This window comes from Pundamilia nyererei, unplaced genomic scaffold, assembly GCF_000239375.1.
Source record: "Pundamilia nyererei isolate P.nyererei 1_Seehausen unplaced genomic scaffold, PunNye1.0 scaffold00075, whole genome shotgun sequence".
Lineage (NCBI taxonomy): Eukaryota > Metazoa > Chordata > Actinopteri > Cichliformes > Cichlidae > Pundamilia > Pundamilia nyererei.
Window position 1 is genome coordinate 841,087 of NW_005187476.1, and position 22,331 is coordinate 863,417.

The 22,331-nt window shown below is 43.4% G+C and overlaps 1 protein-coding gene across 1 annotated transcript; it reads right to left on the reverse strand.

The window, feature by feature from the left end:
* Positions 1 to 3,057: 3,057 nt before the first annotated feature.
* Positions 3,058 to 22,056, reverse strand: naa15b (N-alpha-acetyltransferase 15, NatA auxiliary subunit b). The gene is made up of 20 exons (XM_005737364.2): positions 21,803 to 22,056; positions 13,160 to 13,244; positions 12,965 to 13,069; positions 10,885 to 11,042; positions 10,105 to 10,239; positions 8,432 to 8,585; positions 7,903 to 8,022; positions 7,707 to 7,802; positions 7,151 to 7,257; positions 6,741 to 6,813; positions 6,456 to 6,625; positions 6,206 to 6,358; positions 5,521 to 5,649; positions 5,192 to 5,405; positions 4,902 to 5,095; positions 4,705 to 4,813; positions 4,515 to 4,613; positions 4,228 to 4,371; positions 3,755 to 3,852; positions 3,058 to 3,332 (listed from the first exon to the last, which is right to left on the reverse strand). The coding sequence occupies exons 1-20, from the start codon at positions 21,854 to 21,856 to the stop codon at positions 3,135 to 3,137; spliced, it is 2,595 nt and encodes an 864-aa protein (XP_005737421.1). The 5' UTR covers positions 21,857 to 22,056; the 3' UTR covers positions 3,058 to 3,134.
* Between the last annotated feature and the right edge of the window lie 275 nt (positions 22,057 to 22,331).

A 22,331-nucleotide genomic window follows, 5' to 3' on the forward strand; every position in this document is an offset into this window, starting at 1 on the left:
CTACTAGAGTTTATAGGAATTTTAGGATAGCAGAGGAAAAACAAACACTGGTTAGTGAGAATCACAGGTTTCCTGGTTGTAACTGACAAGGGCACAGACATTAAAACTTTATTAAAATCACAGCTTTAAGTTAAATTGGTGCTTTGGAAGTTTTCAGTGCCAACATGATGGATTAGAGAGGTCTACTTTTGTGTTTGGGGAAAAAAAGGTGTTTTCAAAGGACTTTTTCTGGTAGCATCCACACCAGGTTTTCACTCATAAATAACCAAAAACTGCATGCTTAGATTAACAATCAAACATGATTAAAAAAAAAATAAAAATACTGATTTTTTTTCCTCCCCTAAAATAAGGTTTTCAGCTCTTAGTAACCAGATATACTTTTACCATCATCTTTATTGTTACGGTAGGAGCACTGCCATCGCACACCAAGAGGATCTCAGGTTCAGGTTTTCAATGTTCTCTGTGTGCTCATGAAGGATATTAGGCTATTTGGTGATTTTAAATTAACGTTCTCTCTGTACTGGCCTGCGCCACCTGCCCTCTGACAGTTGGAGTGGGTTCCACTGACCCTGAACTTCACAAGCGGTTTCAAAATAAAACATTTTAGACTACCCAAGCAAGGGAAGTCACCAGCGTGGCTATAAAATGATTTATCCCGTTTTGTTAGGCAGGATTTGCTGAACATAAGTGAATGCACAAATTTCTGTCAAATACAGGGGCAAAGCCTTTAAAGCACACAGTGTGATCATGCCTGTGAGAGCAGGGAAAGGCTCCGATATAAAGTACCAGGACCCAATTCTGGGATTTTCCCTACAACACGTAAGCACTGATCAGCACAGAGAGGAAGTATAAAAGTCTGTTATCTGACAGAAGTCTGTGCGTTGTTCTGTTATTTTTGGCCATTTGATAAAGAAGTACTTTAAACTCAGTAACTTAAAACCAGCTTTTAAAAAATAAGAACTGGTCAAACAGTTTTTTTTAAACCACAGTCCTGGTGAATTTCATTTGGTACGAGGCCAAACCTGGTTGGTTAAAGTGCAGGAAAAACCCCGCACCTTCCTACTTCGTGACAGGTACGAAATCACCTTTGTTACCACTGAACTGTCTCTAAATAAAGAGGTAGTGCTGACACAAAAGGGAAACCCCTGGTGTCGGATAATCAAGCCAACACAGCAGTAACAACAACTGCAGTTTTTCTAAAGGCCACATGAGTCCACACAGACTTCTTCACGGTTGAGTTTGTGCTTGAATTTTCTGTGAATGAAATGTTTATATTGTATTCGTCCATTATTCTGTCTAAGGTAGAGACTGAGATGCCCTGTCCTTTCTCATAAAGGCTGCTGCATTAAGATCACCGACGGGAAACTCTTCCTACTCCGATTTGAAATGTTCCCACTCGTCTTTTTTTATTATTATTGGGATTTTTAACACTTGACACTATGAAGCACCATTTGAAAAATCGTGAAAGCCATTTCATTTTATTTTATTGGTGAAACAGTCCTCCTGAAAATAATCACACAGAACAAAATTTTTTGCAGGCGTGTGGATTTTCCTCCAGCTCACACAAAACAGGTGCTGCACATTCTTGACGTTTGGTTACTAAGCCCGCGTCGGTGTCAGAGGGCTTCGTAACCCACTTCCACTCAAGGTTAGTTTGTTTGAAACAGCAGGTAAAACCTGGTCCTCGCGAAAGCTTTACCTAACCCCTGCAAAGAAAACACGGGCAGCTCAGGGAGGCTAACAAGCATTTTTTTTCCTGTTGGTTTTAATACAAAAATCCAGAGATATCATACATCACCATCTCAGATTTCATCTTTCACATTAGAACCAAAATCAGAGGAAGAAGGGGAAGAAAAACAAGATGTGGGGGTGGTACAGAAGAAGTAAAACAGCTTCCAGATGTTTGTACGTTTACTCGCCTTTGTTCGTGTCTTATCATTTTGGCAAAGGGGGGAGGGCAGTGGATGTTGACTTCAGACTTTCAAAGTTAGCAGAGAAGAAGATCCCTCTGAAAGCACTACAGGCTCATAAACGCCTTCACCGAAAGAGTCTCTGTACATCATGCAGATAAAACCATTTCTAAAGAGCAACAACACAAGTGACTCTGCCTCGTCTGGAAAGCACCCGGGGCCAAACTCCTGTTACTAAATGTGCTGCATAAATAAAAGTGACCGCCCAGAGGCTCCGTGTAACCGCTTCAACCAGATCCTGAAATGATTATCATCGGTAAGAGTGTCTGTGGTATTGCTTAGGTCTATCCATCTCTCTCAGAGCTATATAGAAAAGTTAAGAGTAGCTGTGTAGTTGAAACAGAACGCATCACACAATCTTTACAGTTTTTATTCTGTGCTACGAGGTGCTCCACGAGGACAGAGGGTTACGTGTTCCCATGTTGGACCTGGAACTGCGAGGGAAGCACTTTTTTAGGGGGGGAAGCTGTTCGACGTGCGAGGCGGCTTTCTCTGGCGTTTTACTTGAGTGAGCGTCACAGCAGATACAGAAACACCTGTGGTCGTCCTCAGTGTCCGTTTCAGGTAACTCTTCCCGCTCGGCTTCCTGCGGACATGTCAGAGATCCGCTCCGCTCAGTCCCCCCCATCCCCCGCCCCTCACCCACAGCCGTGTCCCATATTCATTTAGATTAGCTTTTATTTTAAAATAAGAGGAGCAGAGTATGCAACGTGTTGGGAGTCACGCCCGAGTGGTTGGCGTTATTGTTATTAATCAGAGGAAAACCAGCGCTCAGTTTCTCCCGATTCTTTATTTTCATGTTCAGCATTGCCAGCTCTGTTTTAAAAAAGTAAAATGGACACTTATCTTCTTCTTCCCCTCCCTCCTCCTTCTGTTTCCAACAAATACACAACCGCACACATGCACGCACACATGCACGCACACAAACACGCCCTCCACACACACACACACACACACACGCACGCACGCACACACAGAGTCCTGATTTTCACCCATGTGGGAGAGAGCCGAGCAGAGCCAGGTCAGAGCTGAGCTGAGCCTGAGGACGAAACACCCATTTTTCGCTTCCTGTGTCCGGCTCTACAAAAATGGCTGCCACAGGCGTACCACAAGGCTCCGTGCTCGGCCCAGTTCCTTTTCTCATCCGCTGCTGTACCGCCGTGCTCACATCTCGTTGGCTAGCTCCTCCGTTTCCGTGGAAACGTCTCCGTTGGCAATCTTGGTGTTCTCCTCGTATCCGGGGGGCATGAAAGCTAACGTGTAGGGATAAAGCTTGTGGCACTCGGCGCGGTACGACTCTGCGTGCTCCTTACAGTCGCCCAGGGCGCCGCTGCGAAGACAGTCGAGGACCTCCGTGCAGATCTGAAGACGAGAGGACGAAGGTTAAAAGAAGCTACGTTCAGGCAGGGAGGAGTGGACAGTTTATCACAGTCACAATCCCAACTCAAAAGGAACTGCTGTACTTCCTGATGTTATTGGTTACCACAGTTTTTGTCGCAACTTCTCGATTGCGGTCGGTCCTTTGACCAACTTTTTAGGAAAACCTGTCTGGCTGGTTTCACTTCACTGAAGAAACTCGTTTGTTCTGCTCCAGCCCTTTTTCAGGTTGATCCAAGAGAGATGGATACTCTCAGCATCTGAGCCATGAGGACCTGATAGACTAACTTTTATTCCACTTTTGATATTTCCACAACAGCAGAGACTCCAGTGTGTGTTTAGCATAAGAATAGTCGTAAATGTTTCTTTGCTTCCCTCCCGTCTTCTTACATGATGCCAATACGTACCTGTATGGTTCTGTTGTTCAGGGACTCATCCAGTGCACCGGCCAGTTCTGCTGCTTTCGTTTGCATCGAGGAGTCCAGATACACCATCATCTTCGCAGCTACGGGCGGGAGAGAGAAGGTGAGTCTGAGAGAAAGTGTGTTTTTAATAATTCTACATTTTAAGATCAATCCATCGCAGAAATGTTTCTGCAGCGTGAGGCTGGTCCACAAACCTTTAAAAGGCATGTTCCAGGGGTAAGTCTCTGTTTTGGGTTTCATGTTAGGACCGAGGTTGGAGTCGGGAGTTTAGTAAGGTGATTAATATTAAGGTAAGAGGCAAGGGCATGCATGATGTGAATCAGTGCCTTCACTAAGGAAGAACAGGTTGGCCATCGTCTGTGCTCATCTATCAGTCTTTAGGTGCAAAGTTTCCACAATGAGACCAACGAGCAAAAAGTACCAAAGTATTAGAAGTGAGGGTCAAAGAGACTTACCAGCCAGTCTGTGTGGTATGGAGCTGGAGTGCTTGGTGAGGTAGGCCTGGTTGAAGCTCTTAGCGTTGCTGTCTCCGAACAGCCGGGTGATCTCCTGCTTCAGCACAGTCCTGACCACCTCTGGAAGCTCCTTGCTCTCTGAAACTGCAAAGAGGGAACAGAGAAAAAGGATTATGTAAGGATGAGGTGGAGGCAGAGGAACGAAGAAGAGCAACAGCATAGAGAGGCAATTAAAACCAAGCGCTTAGGAGCATGTGCTGGTAGTTAAATAATGAATCCTCTCATACCTCCTTTAAAGAAGCGTACGAGACACTGGTGCAGCCACGGATGGTCGGGGTCGATTGCCAAAGCTCTCTTCACTGACTGGAGCATCAACAGGTATTTTTCTGAAAGGAGAACACAGTAAACGTGTGAGGCAGAAATGGGGACGAAGACGGTACTGGCGGAGTAAAAAACACATAACATGTGCGCGCCAACCTTTCCTGAAGTAGATCTCAAAGGCCAGTAGGTGGGTGTCAATCTTGTCTTTGACCAGGTGCTTGAGAGGCGTCAGGAACTTGATGGCTTCTTCCAGTGGATTTTCTACCTGTAAAAGCAAATGTGCAAAACAAAGTAAAACTCGAGTCCTAAAAACTGATAACCAGACCTTAATACTTCACGTATCGGCCACTGACCTTCACCAGCTTGTCAGGAATGAGCTCTTCTTTGGGCCCTCCGATCTCCTCGTCGTCATCCTCCTTCTTCTTTTTCTGGTTCTTGAGTTGCTTCTCCTTCTCCGCGTTCTTCTTCTCTTCCTCCAGCTGGGCCTTCTTCTGGGCTCTTCGCTGCTTGTTCCTCAGCTTTTTCAGCTCTTTGTCCGATAGGTTTGCTAGAGAAATGAAGACAAAAAGGACGGTCAGTGAAGCCCTTCCCTTGATAAGAGCCTCGTTGACTCAGAGCTGGATCTTCACTGTGCGTCTCTCACCAGTGTCCGCCTGCAGCTCTTTGCTGTCATCCGTCAGCGGATTGTCGTGGAGGCTCAGGTAGATCTGGATGGCCGTGATTGCGGCCTTGTAGTAGAACGGGTGCATCCGGAGCACATCCTCCAGCTTCAGCAGGTCCACATATGAGCGTAGCGTCATCTTCCTCATGCAGTAAGTGTGGAAATCAAACTGATCGTCCGTGATCTCCACAAAATGCTGATGAGATTAAAGAGTAAAAAAGGAACAATTTTAACACCCAGAAAGACTTTGTGGGCGGTTAGGGAGCGTGTACTTTCACACCGAGTTTAAAATCCCGTCTGAAAAGCCTCACCCTCTCGATCTCGTGGCACTTCTTCAGGGCTTCTCCAAACTTGTTCATGGCTTTGTAGGCGAGCGCGCACTCAGTCTGGAACCACATACATTGCATCTCGTTCAGGTTCTCCACTGCTGATGCTCCCTCCTGCAGAAACACGAGACATATACACATGAGCACTGGCAGTCTGACCACTACTGTATGTGTTCCATGGGGATCCATTCTTAACTGAATGCTATTGATGAGGTGAACTAAAAGTGTTGAACCTATAGTCTGCATTAAAACCCTCCATGAGTCTTATAAATGCTTACCAAAGATACTTTAAAGAGGGTTATCGAGTTAACTGGTCAAGAACATTAGAATAGCTAGAATCCTGCTAATGTAGGATTATTTTAAAGTCCACAATTCTGCGTGTGCTTGACTATGGAGATGTTTTTGTTTATGGCTCACCCTCCACTTTAAAACAATGTTGGGAAATAGGCCGCTGCGATTGATCACAGTCAATTACTTTGTCATGAATCACTAGAACTTGTACGAAAAGTGGGAATCTCTCTCTCCATCAGTCTATCAGAGGTCTAAAGATAGAAAGTACTCATTATGATGAGTACTGATTGTACTCATCATCATTTGCCAACATTTTGTTTTGACATTTTTAAAAGTCCTCATTGGTTGGTCAGCTGTCACTCCGCTCAATTTCTCTCACCCGGGTGAACTTGGAGCACATTTCCTCGGCCTCTTTGATCATGGTCGCCTTCAGCATGTACTTGGCACACTTGGAGTTGATGAATCTGTCAGCGGTGTCCAGAGCCTGGGCCTCATCCATCCACTGGGCAGCCTCTTTGATGTTGCCAGCATGCTGCAGGAGCGAAAAAGGTCAGTCGAGAACACCACCGCAGCAGAACTACGCGTCTACAAAAAAGTAAACAATTGTACAAATCAGACACGCGCGCCACCTTGTAAATCTTGGCTTTGATGAGGAAGAGCTCGATGAGCGTGGGCGTGCTCTCGATGGCCGTGTTGATATATTCTAGAGCCAGTGTCTGCTGGCTGATCATGTCATAGTGCTGTGCCAGGAAGTACTGCACCCAGAGCAACGTGGTTGGAGGCTCCTCCTTACCGTCATCTGGAACAGCAGACGCTCGTTAGGGTTGGAACCAAACGACTGCAACAGCTACACAAAAACTTACAGCTGGTTTAACTTCGTCTGGTTTGTTAGGATGCTGAAATGTTTCTCTCACCGTTCTGGTTGAACATTCGGCAGCTTTTTAATGAGGTTTCATAGCCGACCACCAGTTCCTCTATAATTGCCACCTAAAAGGAAAGGAGGACAAAGTAAATATGAAGCGTGACGCAAAGGGGATTTTCAGAATCATGCAGTTAATACAGTGACTTATTGTTCATAAATATTTCTTACAACGGTCGATGCTAATTTCATACGTTTTATACAGAGGATGAGCTGAAGGGCTTCACTGAGGCCCAGGATAAGATAATAAGGGATCATTTTTAACTCATGCAAAGCTATTCCAATTTTTTTTATTTTTTTATTTGAAATGTTGGAATGAGTTGGAATTGAGCCTCTTTAAGACTCTTTTGGTCCGAGGCTGTGACTGTGATTTAATTTTAGATCAGTCAGCAGGTGTGCCGTCACCTTTTCTTTGTCGTTGTACAGCGATTTGAGCGTGGTGAAGACGGGCGGGCAGCCTTTACTGAAGTTCATCCTCAGATACCTGTCCAGACACTCTCTGAACTTGTCACCTTCAGAGAAAAACAAAAAGACAAAGCAAAAGAAAATTAATCTTTACTCTGTAGTTTGATTGTTACTTTCATTGACTAATAATTTTGGTCAGTTTTCATTAACAAACTTTTTTTCCCTGATGGAAAAAGCCGATAACTAAATGAAAAATAACATACGAGGACAAAAGCTATGATGAAATGTACTTACACTTTCATCACTAAAAATGAGATGAAAATACGAAGCTTTGCAAACTATTTTGGAACAAAACAACCAACCTCTTTATATTTTAGTCACTGAATCAACTTCAGATTTAGTCTACGATAATCTTATGATACTTAGTCAACTAAATATAAACTAAAACTAAACTAATTACAGGCCTAAACTATGACTAGAGCTAAAGGGTGTTTTAGAAATATAAGTGAACACCGGCTTTATTCTGTTTGATTTAGCGGAGAAATGAGCTGCATACCAGAAAGGAAGTTGAGGGGTAGGCGGCGAGGCACCAGCCCTTTGGGAAATTTCTCCCAGGCTTCTTCAAAGATTTTGTATCTCTCCTCTACAGTACCTGAAAATAAAATAAATAAAAATCAAGAGGAATTCAGGATTTAGCTTCACCGCCGATTTGGATGTTTTGGAAGTCAGCGGTGACAAGACTCGTGTCATACTTGGTTTGAGTGCCTTCTCCAGGCCGTGATAATAGGACCAGTTCTCTGGGTTCCTCTCCAGCAGACGGCGGTAGACTTCTGTTGCTTCATCCAGACGCTCCAGCTTCAACAGTAACTCACCTACAGAAACATGAGCGCAAACACTGTTAAATTGAGATAACAAGCCAAGAAAAATCATGGCTGCCAGCAAAAAACAAAACAAAAAACCCAACAAACTTCTGCTCACAGGAGTGTCAGAGACAGAAAAATTAAATCAGCCTCAGAAAAGTTTTCTAGATGACTTATTGAAGCTTGTTTGCCTTTCTCTCCTGCAGCACCTGCATTTCTCTCCTGCAGCACCTGCATTATGCCAGATTACTGATGGCATCACTGCTCCCCCTAGTGGCAGCAGGTTTTATCACACCATTAACACCATTCCACCACTGTGAATGAAATGTGCTCTTTCAATAAAGTTTTGCTTGTTTGGTGTTACTTTGGTAAAGATGTTTGCACTTCCGAAGATTAACAGAGAGACTCCGCAGTCACCCACCTCGCGTCTCCTCCACTGCCAGTTTATCACAGATCTGCTTCTCGTAGTTGGACAGATGCTCGAGGGCCTCCTTGTGCAAACCTGCTTCTCTCAGCACCTGGTTCTGGTAGAGCAGCAGCTCGCTGTACTCGTAGTCCACTTTGTCCGGAGACGTCTGAACAGACCAGAAAAAGAACAGACCACTCTGAGTGTCAGTAACATTTTGTACCAGGCACACATGACTGAAAACCTCCAGGAGCCGCTGTGCTTTTCAGGAAACTGAATTATTCAGTGTGTGTGTGCACGGTCACACCAGCTCACTGTATTACACAGATGGCACAAAGACAGGAAGCAGGCTGGTCTTATCAGGAGCACGCCAGAGTGAAAGCGAGTGAGCTCTACTGCTGTTGTGACCAATGCAGAGACGACAGAAAAAACACCCACCGGCTGCAAAGCTACAAAGCGCTCACTGTAAATCAGCGAGTCAGACACCTACAGCGTCACGAATACGAGTAAGCCTGTTACTCATCAAAGCGTGGAGCAGTGCATGGTGCCTGTAGTACACAAAATAGTTCATAACCAAGCTTCTTTAGTGGCAGGGGTTCTCTCTTGCGCAAACTTTCCATGCAGCAGGAGCTATTGGTCCACACTGGTGTGCGTCTGCGTACCGCCCCTGCTGAGTAGAAACAAACACTGCAGGAATGTGGCCAACGCAGAAACTATGGCGACGACTCCGGTGCAGTGCTTTAAAAAGCCAACAGGGTATAGCCAAATCAGTGTGTGCTGATTGAATGACAGGAAGGTTCACCACAAAGGAGGAGAAAAAAAGTGCAAATGAGCAGCACAAACAGCAGCTGCAGTGAACAGCGTTAAAGTTCTTTGTCTTTGTGTTCTGTTTTCGCCGCAGCAGGTGGAAAGCTAAAGCATCAACAACGCCACAAGCAAATAAGATCAGCCCACACTCCGCCAACAACTTTCAGCACAATCACAGGTTTTTAGACCGAAGGATTGTAAGGACCAGTTGGCTGTAACAGCTACTTGTACCCCTACTTTTAAGAATAGGTAAGATGGTGTCTATCAGTGAAAATGCAACTTCTTTATTTTTTTTATTTTTTTTTAAAATTCCAGTCAAAGATATTTTTGGACAAAAAAAATTAAGAGAAAAACTACAAATTTTGCTTAAGGTAAGCTGTTAAGATTTATCTTGGCTTCTTGGCCAGAGCTTGTACTGAAATCTAACGCACCGACTCCAGCTGTGGCAGCTCTGAAACACTCTAAAATAGGTGCCTGGTCTGTGTCTGCAGTACTGGCCTCTGCACAGCTGCAGAGTCTCGACTAAATAGTCTGTGTTGGTATCATTTACACTGTATCCCACTGGCAGAAGGTGCTACTGATGTGAGCAAGTGGCCACTCTATTTAAAACTGCAACATCAGCGGCCTCCAGTGCATCCCCCTCAGCCTCCTAGCAGATGCACGTATGGTATGAATGTCAAAGTCCAAGGTGACTTCCTTCTCAAGTTCTTGCATTCACAATACTGTCAGAAAGTGTGACCTCTGACCTTGGCGCCGAGATCACTGAAATTCAAACTGAAATTCAGGCCAGCTGCACAACAGGGTGACAACAAAACTGACAACAACTGAAAGTCATCTCCTGGTTCGGGTAAGAGAAATGCGAAACTGTCGCTGTGTCTAACCTGTTGCGTTTTCCTGAATTCCTCAATGATCTTTGCTGCCATCTCATAGTCTTCCAGGAGGTGATAGGCGATGGCATAGCCAATCCAGGAGGCCCGCTGGGCTGGACGCAGCTGCAGCAGCTGGTACCGTGTCTCCTGGAGAAAGACAATGTGCCAGCATTGAGTTCATTTGATATCAGGTGGAAAAATTCTACGTTCCCTATAAGCCCACATTATCTCAAACCTGAGGCACTGCTGGGAAGATAAACAAAGAGAAAGTGATTGTGCTGACTCATGGTAGTGACACCAGGATGTTGCTAGCTGGCTCAGGGAGAACTAAAATTAACACCTAATACACTCCGAGTGGGAGCCCCTCCCTGTCCTCTCATCCATATTTTTTAATCCTTTCAGCCAGACTTTCCTCTTGCCATTTCATACCTCTCACTATAAAAGCATCTAAATCCCAGGAGAGCTGTTCTACATTGTGAAGACTGACTGCAACCTGATATCTGGATGCTGATTCGCCCAGTCCTCTCTAATTCAGAGCCATACTGCGTCCTGGACGAGGCAGGGCGACAGATGGAAGTGTGTGCTTCCCTTCAGGAAAGTTCTTTCCCCACTAACTGAGGACTGTTTTTGTTTTCCTTTATAAAAAGTTTACTGATTTTTTAAAACATGCCTCTGCCAACAGAATTTATCTCCTGTGGCCAAACTTTCCATCAAAACCTCCCAGCTTTTGATTAAGAACATGCAACATCTCTCAATTACTACTTAAAGAGACACAATCCCCCTCCGACTCACCCTGTAGCCCTCCAGGTCCCTCATCTGGATCTGCAGCAGGGACAGGTCTCGGAGGATCTGCAGGTTGTCCTTGTCCCACTTGAGAGCGTTGCGGTAACACTTGATGGCCTCATCGTACTTCTTGTCCGAGCGCTGGAGTAAACCGTACACATGCCAGCCTGGTACGCAAGGCCAGTTAAGGAAGATGCACAATTTGTATGATGCTATCAAATGAAGTACAGAAAAGGGGAGAGGGGTTCAATGCGCCTCTTCTCTTGTGGTTGAACTGAAGTGATGTGATCTTTTAAAAAGCTGCTTTCAGAGCGAAAGGATCTCAGAAGTGCTCACTTCTCAGGAACAAGGCACCTTCCTGCATTTTCTGTTATATGAACTCTGAAGCCTTGTAATAGCTAAACACTAGTTATGCATCATGTGGTCTTTCCTTTACTTGCAGCCCTGTGTCATCCTCTTCATTGTGTTGCTGCGTGGTGGGAGCCACTGTGATGCCACCATGTTTCATTTCGTATGATTCATTTAAAACCTTCACTGATGATTTCTGTGTCCTTGTTTTGTTCCATCAGAATATCCACATTTACAAGAATGTTGACACGATAGTGAAAGTAGACTTTGTACGAGTAATTACATGTATATCAGTTTAAAATCAACAGGGAGACTAAATGAGACGTGTTTGGTTGTGTTTATAGATGTTGCTCAAATGTAAAAATAAAAACTTTGTCCCAAGTTTGAAGCACCTTCGACATACAAGCACTTCTGGCTTAAACTGTGAAGTAATTGTTATTCTCACGCCATTTGTCATCAAACTTGCTTCTTACCCTTTCCGTAGTCCAACAGCCGCACTGCTGGGCCAACATGGACCTCGCATAAAATAAAGTGCATCTTATTAAACTGCTGTTATCTTTAACCAATTTTACCCACAAAAATGTAAGTGTGAGGATTTAATAAAACAGGCTGCACTGAATGATCTACATTGAGACAACAAAATTATATTTAAGCTACTTTAATACTTTTAGTTTAGAAAAACAACTGTAAAAGCTGTGTTTTTAATGGCTGCTTCTGGTGCTGTATTCATGTGTCCCAACAATCCATGAACATTAGGAGCTGGACCAGTAACTGTAACCTACACTCAAACGTCTCTGAATACTGGGACATTTCCTATCCTTCTGCAGGAGCTAAAAAAAGATCCTTAAATAGAGTTGTAACAATTATGGCTTCTACAGTTCCTCCTGCGCAAACAAAGGGGGGGAAAAAGAGGCTATTACCTCCAACAGTAGCTAACTATGAAGCTGTTCATGCCGTTCAAAAATCATCTCAACGCTGTGTTCAACATGAGTCGAACACAAAGTAAAAACTACTAGCACTAGCTGCTGTGCTGCCAAGTCCAAATCCTGTGTAAACAGTGTTTTGATGAAGTTTTTATCCGGCGCCACAGAAACTAAAGCAGGGAGAGGCAAATCTAAAAGGCTAGTAAGAGATAAATCCATAACACAGGATACTGTTTCTGAGGCTGTTCAGGCTTCATCTCCAATGTGGCTGAATGTGATTATTCTAAAAACTGATTAATGACAAAGCAATGATCTAAATGAACTACCAATCATAATTATGAGCTTATGCAACGCATAACTCCGTGATTTAAAATCCTGATGTGTTGCAAAGCCTCAGCTATTTTAAAAGAACACACTTTTTTTTTTGCATACGTGCACCAAAGCACGCCCTCTGAGGGACGGAAACATGCCCTGGATACTGACTCACTGTGGAAGCTAAAGAGATAGCAGTGTATCTGCAGAGAGCTGCTCTGTCTTGACTTTAGGCAGGGTTTAGGTTCAGATAGACCTCATCCACCAGCATCGTGCACAGACTTCACTCTCTGCAAGAGAATCACAGAGAGAATGTGCTGACAGTGCTCCACAGAGAGCAGAGCTCTTCTACACAATGTGAGGCACCTCAAGGTCCTTTTAGCATCTCACTCACACACACACACACACACACACTTACACTTCAACCATCCTGCAAAAAGACACTGCTAATAGTTCAAAGCGACAGCTGCTTAACCCAGAGGGTGCAGTGCTGTCTATAAGGATACAGACATGGCTCTTGAGGTCATTGCGCAGGCCTCTCCTCACCAGGTCGTATGCCTCCTCTTTCTTCCCCAAACAGTTCAGGGTCAAGCCCTTCATTGCCAGGGTCTCTGCAGCAAGAAAAGGATGCAGTAGATGGTGAAAAATACATTTAAGAGAAAAAGAAAAATTCTCCGTACAGCTACATTTTTGCTGCTTACCTCCATGCTCAGCAAACTTGGGGTTGGACAGGATTTGTTTGCAGAACTTGAGCCCATTTCTGTATTGTTTGTGTTCGTAACATCGCTGCGAGAGGAAGGACAGAGAAATCGCTTTAGGCCAAAGTGACTTTTAAACAGGTCAGTGGGTCAAGCCCGTGTTCTGGGTCTCTGCTCGTTCTGCTTTTGCATCTATTTACTACCAACTGCCTTCATCCAGGAAATGGATTTTTCAACATTGCTAAGACACGTTCAGTTTTATTAAAGTATAATAACACATTTTTTCCAAAGTCTGCAAGTAATCAGTGTCGCCCAAAATAATCGTGATTAAGATTCTTGGACCTAATCATATGCACGTTCCTTTTTCCCCTAAACAGAAACTTCTGGCGCCGTCCCCAAAGCAGTTTTAATCAACGCCAAAGAAAAATCATGACAATTTTGAGTAATTTAAAATGCAAATGTGCTTAATCACAGACAGCGATTGAACATGCAGCACATAAACATGAAGTATAGTGTCCAACTTCCAGCACTCAACTCTCCTCTTATCTACAGCTGCTATATTTTACACACACGCCGGCTCAGCTGCAGTGTTTTAGACTTTTATCGCCAGCAGTCCGAACGCTCGTCAGGAAACGCTGTCAGTTACAGCCCAGATTCTCCCGGTGGCTTTATCAGTAGTACATTACAGGCCTGCCGATACTCGTGACACGTGCCTTTGCGTTGTTCAAGCACCGGTGCAGGTCCGTATCACCCATTCCAGGTATCAGAGAAAACAAACAGTCCCCACAACAACAGGAAAACCAGTATGCCTTTCTAGTCCACAGCAAAACTTCTCTCCTGTTTTCTTTGCACGCATTTTAATTCAGCTAATTTAAAAAAAGAAAAAGAAAAAAAAAGCCGTTGTAAAGGCTATTACAACTAAAGTAAACCAGTCTTTACTTCAAAGTCACTGCTAGCCTGCTTCTCTTCGCTGATAAAGTCCACACAATAAAACTGTCTGAGTTTGACTATAAGCACAAGTTAAATGACCAATCGGAGAGAAAGTTTGAAGTCACATGAGGCTAAAGCTTCTATTTAGTGGGTATACCGATGGTCTTTTATTATTTAAAAAAAAAAAAGAAAAAAAAGCCAACCTTCTGGAAATAGAAAACAGGGGCCAAAAACATAGCTGCTGCAGCACTATTCAGTACAAAGATTATATCATAGCATGCAAACTTCAAAAGGACGGTTCACCAGTTGCCATACATTTAATAATTCCTTTCAGATAAGAAAAATCAACAAGGACTCTAAAAAAAATTTACTTTTTAATTCACAAATCCAACTGTACAGCTGTTTATCCTTACCCTGTAACACCTGTTTAATACTGACAGCGATGCTTTCAGTGCTTTATAATGTAGGAATTGACTTTAATCAGTTGAATAATAGTGATAAATAACACAAGCTCATCGCAGTCCAATTTGCATTTACTGCCATCTACTACATACTACCCGTCTGAGCCAGGAAAAGCCTGAAAAGATACAAACGTGTGGTCATGCTGCTCAGTGGAACTGCGCATTTAAACACCTTGAACAACAGATTTTTGGTCAGTCAACACTTAAAAGTTGTAATCATAAACTACCACAGCCCCCCTGTATTACTGCAGCGAAGCATATCAGACATCTACGATTTCCTTCCAAAAATATTAAAAACTAGCTACGCTGGTTCTACATTTCCAATAAGCAAGCAGATGCTCAGTCAGCAATAAACCCCCTCTGTTTTTAAGCTGGTGGTCAGAGGAGACTGTGTGTTTGTGAGGGAGGCAGGAAGAGTTAAGCTGGCAGATGGCATTGCGTTGTACCACCAGCAGCTCCACCAACAGTGAAAAAAACAAAACAAAACCCCAGAGATGACGTCAACATCACATATGGGTGCCAAGGTTGGTTACGAAATTAAGCAATCCACTGTTGAACTATGGGGACAGTTACACCACCAGCTGAGATGTGGAGCTGGAGGACAGAAAGAAAGAGGCTCAGGTCCTGCCTGCGGCTGGAGTGTAAGGCTCCATCTTCTTATTGTACTCTGGAACAAAAGAATAGCTGTTCATGGCTGTAAGACAGTCTTCAAGGTAATCCTGCATAAATATGAGTTCAGGTTTGTTTTCAGTAAGGTATACTGAGACCATGTAAATGAGCCCATATATGGCCGCGTGCTTGTTGTGGATCTGTATGCATTACTTACTCTTCGTGCTGGAAGTGGAAATTAAATAAACAACCTGATGTCTCGCTACTCTCTTCACCCGTGTGCAGATGTGCACATATGCAGCTCCACTTTTTTGTCTGTGCTGCCACACAAAGGACACTCAAACTGTGTTCAAGGTTACAGAATGTCATGCATCTGTCCTGATGCATGCTCAATCACTCAGGTAAGGAAATCCCAAAAGTTGATTCTGTTCATCTGGACGTAGCAGAGGGAGAAACGTTTCATTGCTCATCCAAGTGACTCTTCAGTCTCCGCTGACTGCAGGTTTCCTCAACCTAATAAACGGTACATTTGCATAATGAGTGAAACTAGGCCTCCTTGACTCCGCGCTCAAACCAATGTTCCTCCCTGTCCAGGATGTGCACATCCTCATCATTGAAAGAGTGTCCACTGGCCTGTAGGTGTAAATAGACTGCAGTCCTGGCCTGACGAGGTAGCTCTTCTGTGTTGTGCCATCGGCTTAGCCAGAGGTTGTTTGGTTTCGCTGATGTATAAATCACGGCAATCCTTCTGGCACTTAACAGCTTTTACTATATTACTCTTTTTGTGTTAAGGGACCCGATACTTTTGGTGGACCAATTTTGGTGCACCGCGTTTTTGGGTTTGAAAGCCACAGAGACTGTGTTTAGAGAAAATGCGTCTCAGCTGTTCCGATACTCCTGACACATTCAGAGGGTTTTCCTTTAGGCACCAGTTGTCCTTTTTCTCTCCTGGAGCTTTCTTTAGGTGCCTCCATGTAGTGCACCTCTGTGGCACCTCATAGCCCAGTGCTAAACACATTGTCAGTCCTTTGTTTAATAAATCCATTTAAAGAACATGCAGCAGGCCCAATTACTGAGCTCGCTGCCTGTGAGTAACTTTGTTCTTTAACAATCTGTTTATTCACTGCAATGATCAACGTGATGATTACCCAACATCACTCTCTTGATTTAAGATAAAGGCACAGGGGACTTTAAATGACCATGATATGAAATGCTCGTGCTTCCACTGGCACTCAAAGTTGAAATTCTGTTGACTTTCGTTGTCCGAGCACAGGATCCGAAATTCAGTTTGCCAATACATGACACAACCCTACTTAAAATGAACAGTAAGCGAGAGCACTGAAGCCTGAAACACACCCGTGTGGATCCTGCCTTCATTTGTTTTACTGCACTTTTATTTAAGGATCAACAGTGCACCATCCCTCATTATCAGGTCATGTAAAAGAGGCAGATCTGGTCTGCAGTCTGAGTTCTGAATGACCGCTTTCCTGCCACAACACACGTGTACAATGCAAAAACCTGAAGCCAAGCTTCATTTAATTCAATATTCTAACATATGTTGTGTTTTTACTGCAAGTCTAAATGAGATGCTAAATATTGTCTCGTCAATTACCAATAATCAGCAATGCTGGTGTAATTGTAGAACAACAAATCCAAATGACAGCGTCTTGTGCTCTACATTGTCATTTCATAAGAGCTAACTGTCCCTCTAGGAATATTTCCCAAAGTTTCCTCCAAGTGAAACTGGAGTGGAAGTTATGATTTCTCTTCCCTGGAAACCCAAAAGAGAAGGAAGAGGCATGTAACACAAGCCAGAGTGAAGAACACAATGTTTGGTATGTATTTAGAGAAATAATATCAAGAATGCATTAGGTCAATGCCAGACTCAAGTGGGTATTAATCAATGAGCAGTGCACACCGGTAAAAAGTAAAGTACACTGAGTCACTGTTAAACTGTGTCTGCTGGTTCTCTCAGTCCTTTCTATATAAAACTACATTTTAAATGATTCATTTTTAAATAATTATGATCCGTTGACACAGACAATAAGTAATCAGTCCTCTGAGATAATACTGTGTGTGCTTCATATAAATTTAGAAGCATTAAGACCATCAGCTGTGCTATCAAGAATACTCTCTGCCACCACCAGAGAAGTCAGTCTCAGCTCTAAGCTGCACAGATCGCTGCAAGAAGTCCCCAGTACCAATGCTAGATTTCGATTAGACATTTCAATGCATAGTTTGATTATTTCAGATCAAAATCATGGTGGAACGGAGGACGTGAAAATGAAAGCCCAACTCACAGGAGTTCATGTCAGTAGTGACTTCTCACTCAGTGCTGGGGTGTGAACTCACTTTATCATCACAGACAGAGCCCTCAGAAAAAACACCAATCATTAGTAATCCCGCTAAAACGTAATCTTTCCTTTAAACTCAAAATATTACCTATAATAAAGCCAAAGAGGCTTAGACAAAGTTTAAAGTTCAGCAGTTGGTTGAACTCCATGTTGCTCACAAACAACTTATTAATTTAGCCTGATGTAATTAGTGAATGATTAGAGGATGATATCAGCTGAACAGCTGAAACAACTTGCCTGGCTCTTTACTTTCTTCATGCTCTAATTGTTCAGTCTTTTTTTTTTTTTTTTTTTAAATACATGTGAAATGTCTCCCGGGTTTTTACTCAGCTCTTCACCACACACAGCCATGTCTTTCACAAATGCCAGGTGGAGATATACAAACGTCTCTGCTCCAATTTCAAATCAAATCAACAGACATAAACGCCCTCCTTCTGTTTTCGCTCGTTTAAAGATGATGGATGAAGCTGGTCACCACACACTTTTATTTCATATAGGGCAAAGATTTGAGGGAGATTTTACTATGAATTAGAGCGATATGACCAAAAATATTTATCACCATATACATTTGAAAATTTGCGATAACGATATAACTGACGATATAATTGACACTAGACAAAATACTTTACAACTCCACAACTTTATTAGTGCCAAATTAGTGTATTTTCACTTAAACAAGCAGCTGTTTTCTATGTGCATTAAAGCTATATAAAAATTTAACAGTGCAAATGCAAATTCGTTGCTGACAGTTTAACCAAAAGGCATTTCCAGTGGAAATTGGCCGACATATCCTCAGCATAACCATGTATAATAACCGCAAAACTTAAAGAGGTTATACACACACAATACGGTAATATTATGTTGAAGCACAGTACGTATCACTCCGCGAGGATCCTGCCTACGATAGCCGTAATGCTCCGACAATCCATCAAGCGGTGCGGGTTCCTAGCTTAGCAAAGTCGTACTAAAACATTTGACAAATTCTCGAGCGCCGTGTACATAAAATCGTTTCGAGGTCAGTAAACACAACCAGAATTCATACATAAGGCACTCGGGATTATAAGGGGCACTGTCGATTTTCAGAAAAATAAAAGGATTGATTTTAAGTGTGCCGTATTTTCCAAAAAAAAACATGGTAATAACGACGGCCCGCTAGCATGCGCTACCAAAAATAGTGCTTTGTTGCGTTTCTGACGGACAAAAGTTAAACCAGTTCCACACCACTGAAGCTGCAGCATTTTTACAAACCAATTCTGGTTCATCCGTTTCATTTAACGATCGCTTTCGCCCTTCTCATTCTCCGCCACCGCCATGCTTTTTCCGCCATGTGCGTATGAAAACAAAGGCACTGCGCATGCGCGCTTTACCCATATTCTATCGCGATATTTCATTTTCTTATCGTTGCCCAACATTATACCGGTATTACCGTGAACGGTATGATATGGCCCAGCCCTACTATGAATCTTACAGACCAATATAAACGTAATGAATTAATGGGGCATTAATCTAAATATATACTTGATTTGTGACCTACATATCATGTAATTGGAGGACAGAGCAAGAAGAGCTGTAAGAGCATCTCCCCTTAGTTTGACAACCCTAGAAACCCTTTTATCCACATGTCTCGTGGCTGAATGCATCACAGAACAACACACACAGCAGTTTATAGACCTGAAAAGTGCAGATAAGTTATAACAGCATAGATAGTACAACAAATACATGTGCTTGCCGCTGCTTTTTTTCTCCTTCCTGTGATGCACTTGTTAGATGGATTGCACTGCCCTGCAAATTCAAAAGCATTAACAGGACAGCTGATGAAAACCACCATTACATTAAGATTACTGGTACAGGGCCCACTGTTAGGTGAGGCAGGAGGAGAGCAGCGTGTTTGTGAATCCTGAAACCACAAAATGGAAACGTATCCACCTCAACTGTCAATCAAAAGCAGACGACTGCCAACTTCCAATAATGCACTTGGGAATTCACTCTGGGAAAGCAATAATAAAGAGAGGTGTGGTCTGCTCCTGGCTATAGCCAGAGGGGGACAAAGCTTGCATCACATCTCTGCGGCAGGAAGAGTAATAATAGTAATTTCATTTTCTACAACTCCACCAAATGATTTCAAAGTCCTTGTTAACTCTGAAGACGACGTAAAGTTCACCTGGTTCTATTACAGAGTTTTTGTTAAAATGACGTTCGCAGTATGTGAAATGTTTACAGAGATTGTACAAAATTAAAGACCACTCAAACTGAAAAGCAATTCAGGACTGCACAAAGTATAACAAGAATGTTTCTACTTGTTATGTGATGACGTAACTGCTGTTGCTAAATCAAGCTTCTACTGTGCTGGATGAGGCTCTTACTGTCTCGCTATCTCTCTTTTAAAATCAGGCTGAGCTCCTCGTTTTAGGCCTCTTCTGCCTTTTATTAGCATCATTTAAAAAGCAAACATTTGAACATTTCAGAATAGAATCAATGTTGGACCAACTAAGACTTCCGTTGGGGAGCAGGACTTTTTCATAGCAAGTTATCCAGATCACACAATATCAATGACTGAACCTCGTCTGGCGGATGGGATCATCTCACCAAACTTCAGTCTCTTGGCTGAAGTTTGGTCAGTTTCAGTCTTAAATTAAATCCAAGTGTTATAGCGGAGCTATGCATTCTTTTCTTCTGCAAATAATTAAGTCAGAACATTGTATTTAACCTAAACACAATCCTCTTTTTATGGAGGTCAGAGTGTTAAAGACGCACTGATATTTTTATTGGAGAAGAAAGAAACCGGATTGTCTGTAACTCTCTGCAGTGCCTGAGTGTTTGTTTTCTTTTGGGTAATGAAGGTGAATTTGGACCTGGCTCATGACATCAAAGTTAACAAGCAAACACTGAGTCTGTTGGTGGAAGATTTTCTGTTAACTATTTCCTACCTTAAGAAAGATCCAAGTATTTATACTACTAGTTACCTAAATTAAGAGTTTTTGCACAACTTCTACATTTTTTTTAAAATATGGAAAGTATGTAATGTCAACCGATTATCACCAGTTCCATGAAAGGCTAAACTCCCACTGAGGAACGCAACACGTACAGCCACTAACGTCTCAAGTTCAGGTGCAAGTCCCACAGGTTTGTTTTCTGTACCAGAGCTATAGGGACTGCCAATACTCAGATAAAGAGCCGCTAAGTCCCAGCTGAGCCCCTGCCTTTTAAAACAATGATGTTTATCAGATCCAGTTTGTGACGCTGAAGTGCTCACTGCCCACAAGTCCCCACAGTTCCTGGAAAGTGCGTTGCTAGATGCCCATGCAGCACTGTTTAGTGGTACACACCGCCAAGCACCAGGCATGGTGGGGGGGGGGGGGACTAGTTTGGCATGCAGCGCACAGAAAGTTAACCGCACTTCCTGAAAAATACTGTGACAAGCCTTAACTCACACTTGTTCAGCTACACGTGTGGCCCACGTAAAACTGCCCGCAGATAGGACATGAACAACCCAGCAACACGGGAGAAAGGGAGGGATGGATCAGTAGCTCAGCAGGCCTGGGGCGGCTACAGATTTGCTGACACGGCCACACCGGTACTCCCCGGACTTCCAGTGGCTTTCACACATCATACACATCTACGTCGGCCTATGCGAGCCTCTAAGGTTCATCATGACGGAGCCTGCAGGCCCCCACAACTCAGAGAGTGCTACTGACATTTGTTTAGTGCCTCACATACCAAGATATCTAGCTCGGTAGAGTTAGCCGATTAAGTAACGCCAGGTGGCCTGCAAGCACGTTACTTTGTCAGATGGCACACATCTGACCAACTAAACACAATCCGGCTAAGAAGACAGCAGCTATGCACGCAGCCAGGAACTAAAATGCCACAACATTCACAAAACTGAGTGAGAAGCTAAGTAAGTGCAAGCTAATTCAGCAGCACACACGGCTAACGGGCTAGCTGCCGCTGAAAGGAGCATTAACGTGCTTTTCCCAGTGCTAAGGCCTGTCGCAAATGAACCACAAATACCGACAATTTAATCCAAAATCCAAATGTTTGTAGTGCAATTTAACCACACTGGAAGCATATATCGGAATAACATCAAAGTCATGAACAACCATTTTGGCTTTGTACCGCAGTGACAGCGCACATCAGGGGCCGGGCTAGCCGAGCTAACCCCATTCAATGATGCCATTTTGCTAACAGGCTAAGCGCTACCAGCCGGAGAGCTCCGGTAAGAGCCGGACTGCCGCCAACAGAGCTCCAAACTCGGCTGCCGTCGCTGTGCAGCACCTTAAAAACCAACTCACCAGGATCCTCTTGAAGAGAGCGTTCTCTTTCGGCGGTAAAGTAACTGTCGGCATGGTTGCAGGTGAGATCAGTTTCCCCCCTCGACCTCAGCACATGTAGCTAAAGTTAGCCCGGGTAGTCAAGACGAGTTGAGTGATGTTTTTTTAGCCCTGGCTCGCCCGCTTCGGCCGCTCCGCTCGATTGCTCCGTTTTCTCTTTTCACTCACTTCCTCCTCACATTGACGGAAGCTCCGACAGCTTCCAAAATGGCGGGGAAAGAGAGTTCAGGTGGACTGATCATGACATATTTGAGATAAATAAAATGAAAAGTGTCGTTTAAGTATCCTTTAATGCATAAGCCAGATAATAGTACTTGGGCCATTCTACAGCTTCACGTAAAGAACATAGAGAAAAATCCAAATACCGCTGAGCACCTTATTATAAAGAAGAATTAAGAAAGATAAAGGACAAGGGAATAAAATAATAAGATAGGACAAATATTTAAATCTATAAACAGAGCTGCTTGTGAGATGTAGTGCAATGGCCAAC